General features: G+C 55.3%; 1 protein-coding gene across 3 annotated transcripts in view; it reads right to left on the bottom strand.

The window, feature by feature from the left end:
* Positions 1-1,138: 1,138 nt before the first annotated feature.
* The window catches only part of RTN2 (reticulon 2), a 7,948-nt gene continuing 3,111 nt past the window's right edge, over positions 1,139-5,975 (bottom strand). For 2 of the 3 annotated variants that reach the window (XM_040325064.1, XM_040325063.1), the window contains one exon: positions 1,139-1,707. In XM_040325064.1, the coding sequence (XP_040180998.1) occupies positions 1,154-1,707 (554 nt within the window). In that variant the 3' untranslated portion in view covers positions 1,139-1,153. Of the gene's footprint in view, positions 1,708-1,794; positions 1,840-5,975 lie in introns of all 3 variants that reach the window. The other variant, XM_040325062.1, reaches the window with a different exon arrangement.

Raw genomic sequence — 5,975 nt, forward strand, 5'->3', positions numbered from 1 at the left:
TGCCCGGTAGGGGAGAGGGTGCCCGGTAGGGGAGAGGGTGTCGGTGTCTTGTCGATCTGGTTCCCCTGCCTGACTGCGCAGGCGCAGACATAGCCCACGGAGATCTCCGAACCTCGGGCGGCATCCGGGCTCATTCCTTAACATCCCCGTGGATTGGAGGATGTTAAAAAAAGAGCCAGGAGGCCGAGCGAGCCATCCGAGGGAAGCGAGGGTGTGAGGCCAACTGGCCACTTACCTCAAATTCCACGTCGCCCTGGAGGCTCGGTGATTTCCGTCGGCAAGGATTGCGCCTGCCCAGTCAAGACTGGAACCATATCGATAGGAGGAACCATATCGTCAGATCACCGGTAGGGGAGAGGGTGCCGGTAGGGGAGAGGGTGTCGGTAGGGGAGAGGGTGTCGGTAGGGGAGAGGGTGCCCGGTAGGGGAGAGCGAGCCCGGGAGGGGAGAGGATGCCGGTAGGGGAGAGGGTGCCCGGTAGGAGAGAGGATGCCCGGTAGGGGAGAGGGTGCCGGTAGGGGAGAGGGTGTCGGTAGGGGAGAGGGTGCCCGGTAGGAGAGAGGATGCCGGTAGGGGAGAGGGTGCCCGGTAGGGGAGAGGGTGCCCGGTAGGAGAGAGGATGCCCGGTAGGGGAGAGGGTGCCGGTAGGGGAGAGGGTGTCGGTAGGGGAGAGGGTGCCCGGTAGGTGAAAGGGTACCGGTAGGGGAGAGGGTAGCAGTAGAGGAGAGGGTGCCGGTAGGAGAGAGGGTGCCCGGTAGGGGAGAGGGTGCACGGTAGGGGAGAGGGTGCCCCGGTAGGGGAGAGGGTGCACGGTAGGGGAGAGGGTGCCCGGTAGGGGAGAGGGTGCCCGGTAGGGGAGAGGGTACCGGTAGGGGGGAGGGTACCGGTAGGGGGGAGGGTGCCAGTAGGGGAGAGGGTACCGGTAGGGGAGAGGGTGCCCGGTAGGGGAGAGGGTACCGGTAGGGGAGAGGGTGCCGGGAGGGGAGAGCTCCAACACTGATAGTCAGTCCTACAACAATGATACCCTACAACACCGATACACACCCAGGACGACACCCTACAAGACCAGCACACACCTACACCCCAACCTTGATACTCTACAACACCACTATGTATCTCTGACACCCCATGAACTGGTGTTTCCTCCGGTTAGTCTACGCAATGTACAATTCATTCTTCTCACCTACAGTGTGAAGATCCGGTCTCGGCTGAGGTTGGTGAAGATTCGGTCTTGGTTGAGTTTGGTGAAGATCCAGTCTTGGTTGAGGTTGGTGAAGATCCGGTCTTGGTTGAAGTTGGTGAAGATCCAGTCTTGGTTGAGTTTGGTGAAGATCCAGTCTTGGTTGAGTTTGGTGAAGATCCAGTCTTGGTTGAGTTTGGTGAAGATCCAGTCTTGGTTGAGTTTGGTGAAGATCCAGTCTTGGCTGAGGTCGTTCCATGAAGGTCATCTCCTCGTGGCCAATGAGTGGTGGTAGGGCTTGGGTCATGTGACACACCTTCTCTAGAAGAACAAAGGACACTATGTCCTCACCTGGTTCTTCATTCCGAGTACCCTGCCCTCTGCCTAGGCCACGACCCCTGCGGCCCCTAGCTGGGGGGCGGGCTATAGGGATGGAGCTTCCGATGGTGATGTAGGAGAAGGTGGGTTCCTGAGGTGAAGGTAGGGGCCACAGGTCAGCCAGGGTCACCGCGGTGTCATCGACATCATCTGCAATAAATATACAAAAGGTGAGATGGGCGGTGACGGAGGGAAGTCCCTGTTCCCTGCACTCTGTGAATTGGGGGTTACACCTACACTGGTCCGCAGGGGCCGGATGGGAGGAGTCTGGCGTATGGACTTCTGATCTCATTGGTTCGCACACAGACATGAAGAGCCGGAATGCCAATGGAGGGAGGACAAGAAACACGACATGAGAGAAAATCACGACACAGTCTACACCGACATATACAAAACAAGATGGCCGCTGGGCACTGGGCGACCCGAACAGGAAACGGTACAATTCCTGAGCAGGAAGTCCCCTGAGCGCAGCAGAATATCTTCCCCTCTCAAATCTGTGGGAGGAAATTAACATTCCCCCTCAGGGGTCCCTTGTGAGGGTCAAGGATAGAAACGTGTGGAGGGCAAAAACATTCCAAAAACAGTAACAATGAGGAAATACTATACAGACCGGTCACTATACAGTATAATAGTAGATATCACTACAGGCCTGGTGTGACGGGGGTCACTTTGGGCGGGGGGGTTTGTGGGACTCGTCTTGCCCTGAAGAGTTCTGGAGGCTCATTGCCTAGCTTCCCCAGGCCCCCTTATGTGTAGATCCCCCTGTGTCTCTAATGGGAGAGCGGCCCCAGGAGCAACGGGTGACGGAGTTGGACAGGCTGGTCCAGCAGGAGATAGAGCTGGCCAATCGGTATCGGGCTCTGCAATGGCAGGCGGAGGAGGAATATTTAGGGGAGACAACAGAATGCTCTCCGGAGGGAAATGACTTTGGTGGCCCTGGATTGCTGTGGGAGATCCTTACAGATGATTTTGTGTTTGGTGATGAAGGGGAACCTACCCCTGAGGACCTGCGAGAGCACAGAGAGGCTATGCTGGGTCTTGTAGGGGTCCCAGAGCTTAAACCTGATCTGGACTATTTGCTAAGGAAGGAACAGCTTCTGGAAAGGGCATACAGTTCAGCAGCATGCCAGAGAATCGGCAGTGGAAACTCCGGAGATTGCCGTCCCCAAAGCTGAAGTGCTGACAACGGGGCAGAGAACTACTAGCCTCTGCCCAACACCAACAGCAGCTTCAGGCTCCCGGAGAGAAGAGACTGGAGGCTTGTCTCCCAAAACACTGACAGAGACATGGGATTTTCTGCCAGCGGCATCTGTGGCGTCACCAGAATCTTCTCCATCTGAAGTGCTGACAACAGGGCAGAGAACTGCTAGCCTCTGCCCAGCACCAACAGCAGCTTCAGCCTCCCGGAGAGAAGAGACTGGAGGCTTGTCTCCCACAACACTGACAGAGACATGGGATTTTCTGCCAGCGGCATCTATGGCGTCACCAGAATCTTCTCCATCTGAAGTGCTGACAACAGGGCAGAGAACTGCTAGCCTCTGCCCAACACCAACAGCAGCTTCAGTCTCCCGGAGAGAAGAGACTGGAGGCTTGTCTCCCACAACACTGACAGAGATATGGGATTTTCTGCCAGCGGCATCTATGGCGTCACCAGAATCTTCTCCATCTGAAGTGCTGACAACAGGGCAGAGAACTGCTAGCCTCTGCCCAGCACCAACAGCAGCTTCAGCCTCCCTGAGAGAAGAGGTAGTCGGCCTTTCTCCCACAATACTGACAGAGACCTGGGATTTTTCTGCCAGCAGCATCTATGGAGTTACCAGAATCTTCTCCAACTGAAACGCTGGCAACCGAACAGAGAATCCAAGACCTCTGCCCCACACCCGCGGCGGTTCCCGGAGGCCCAGGGTGAGAAGGAGACGGTCACTCCCCAACAAGGATTCATGCACCTGGAAGACAGTGACAGAGAAATCTCATCCCAGCAGCCAGATGAGGGAATGGAAAAGGAAGCAGCCGGCTTACCTCCCCAATGGCAGCTACACAGTTTGGGGAGTGGAGGAAGCCAGCCTCCTACCACAACGGTTAACCGGAGCGGAGGATGTGGAGTCCCCAGCAGAAGTGCTAGCAACAGGGCAGAGTGCTACCAAACTCTGCCCAGAACCGGCAGCATCTTGGGAGTTACAAGAGACTCCTCCAGCTGAAGCGCTGGCCACCGGACTGAGGGTCCAAGACCCTCTGCCCCCCCACTGCAGTAGTTTTAGGGGGTCCAAGGTGAGAAGGTGACGGTCACTCCCCAACAGTTAGCCAGAGTGGATGATTTGGGGTCCTAACAGGGCAGAATGCTACTGGCCTCTGCACACAACTGCAGCTTGAGCTGATATCGAGGGATGGGACTGCGGTCTCCGAGGGCCAGATTCTCGTACATCCGCGCAATTTTTTGCGGGGGCGTAACGTATCTGATTTACGTTACGCCTCCGCAACTTAGACGGGCAGGTGCTGTATTCTCAAAGCACTTGCTCCGTAAGTTGCGGCGGCGTAGCGTAAATCGGCCGGCGCAAGCCTGCCTAATTCAAATTTGGATCAGGGGGGGCGTGTTTTATGTAAATCTACTGTGACCCGACGTGATTGACGTTTTTCCCGAACGTCGCATGCGCCATCCGTGGAAATCTCCCAGCGTGCATTGCTCCAAAGTACGCCGCAAGGACGTCATTGGTTTCGACGTGAACGTAAATGACGTCCAGCGCCATTCACGGACGACTTACGCAAACGACGTAACTTTTTCAAATTTCGACGCGGGAACGACGGCCATACTTAACATTGCGCCTCATATAGCAGGGGCAACTTTACGCCGGGAAAAGCCTAACGTAAACGGCGTAACTTTACTGCGTCGGCCGGGCGTACATTCGGGAATTCGCGTATCTAGCTGATTTACATATTTCTTGGCGTAAATCAGCGTACACGCCCCTAGCGGTCAGCGGAAAAATGCAGTTACGATCTGATGGATTATTACGCCCGTCGGATTTAATGGATATCTATGCGTAACTGATTCTAAGAATCAGGCGCATAGATACGACCGGTCGGATTAGGACTTACGACGGCGTACATGACGTAAGTCCTTTCAAAATCTTGCCCCATGTGTATACCCCAGGGATGGGGGGCAGGCGGCCCAGGTCCCCAGCAGCATGATGGAGTGAGCCCAGTCACCCTGTCTTCTCCCCAGTGGCTGGAGGGTCTCCAGGGAGAAGTGCCAGTCCAGGCCTCTCCCCAGCGGCTGGAGGGTCTCCAGAGAGAAGGGCCAGTCCAGGCCTCTCCCCAGCGGCTAGAGGGTCTCCAGAGAGAAGGGCCAGTCCAGGCCTCTCCCCAGCGGCTGGAGGGTCTCCAGAGAGAAGGGCCAGTCCAGGCCTCTCCCCAGCGGCTGGAGGGTCTCCAGAGAGAAGGGCCAGTCCAGGCCTCTCGCCAGCGGCGGGCAGGTTCTCTGAGAGAGGCAGAGGTTGTCTGGGTGGGTAACGCTCTGTTTGGGACCATTTATTTGGGGTACGGTGGGGATACCGGCATTGGGGGACTGGAACTACTGACTAACTTTGGAGACAACCCGTCTGGGGTCTCCTCCTGCCCGAAAGGGGAGATGTGTGACGGGGGTCACTTTGGGTGGGGGGTTTGTGCAACTTAGCTCGTCTTGGAGAGCTCTGGAGGCTCCTTGTCCAGCTTCCCCGGACACTCTTATGTGTAGATCCCCCTGTGTCTCTAATAGGGGTACAGGGGGACCGAGAACCCCACTATGATCTGTGCTGGTCACACTCAATGTTGTATATAGTGTGTGTGCTGTCTCATGCTGTTGTGGACTCTTTGCTGGGATGGTTTGGGGTGTGGCTGTATTCTATTGTCTATTGTGGTGTCTGCCTAAACTATTATGGGATGTGTAAGTGTGGAAAGAGGGAGGGGGGATTCCTCCAGCAGCCCCCTCTGCTGATAAGACTGTTTACTGATGAGAAGTTTGAACCCACCTGACCTGTGTGTCCATTGTCATTGGACAGTTTAACCCGCCCCGTTTTCCCAAAGGTGGGGGAGAGTGTTTTGAAGTGAGATATCTGTGTAACATACTATATAGACCAGCCATTATGTATATATATACACAATATCTGACAAAAGTAAGTTCACACCTCAGTCACATTTCTTGTATCTTTTAATGTGAAAACACTGAAGAAATGACACTTTGGGCCAGATTCATGAAGACTTACGACGGGCGTATCAGTAGATACGCCCTCGTAAGTCCGAATTCCCGCCGTCGTATATTTAAGCGTATTCTCAAACTTAAATATTGCTAAGATACGACTGGCTTAAGTCTCCTACGCCATCGTATCTTAACTGCATATTTACGCTGGCCGCTAGGGGCGTGTACGCTGATTTACGCCTAGGATATG

Source organism: Rana temporaria, chromosome 9 (assembly GCF_905171775.1).
Source record: "Rana temporaria chromosome 9, aRanTem1.1, whole genome shotgun sequence".
NCBI classification, from domain to species: domain Eukaryota; kingdom Metazoa; phylum Chordata; class Amphibia; order Anura; family Ranidae; genus Rana; species Rana temporaria.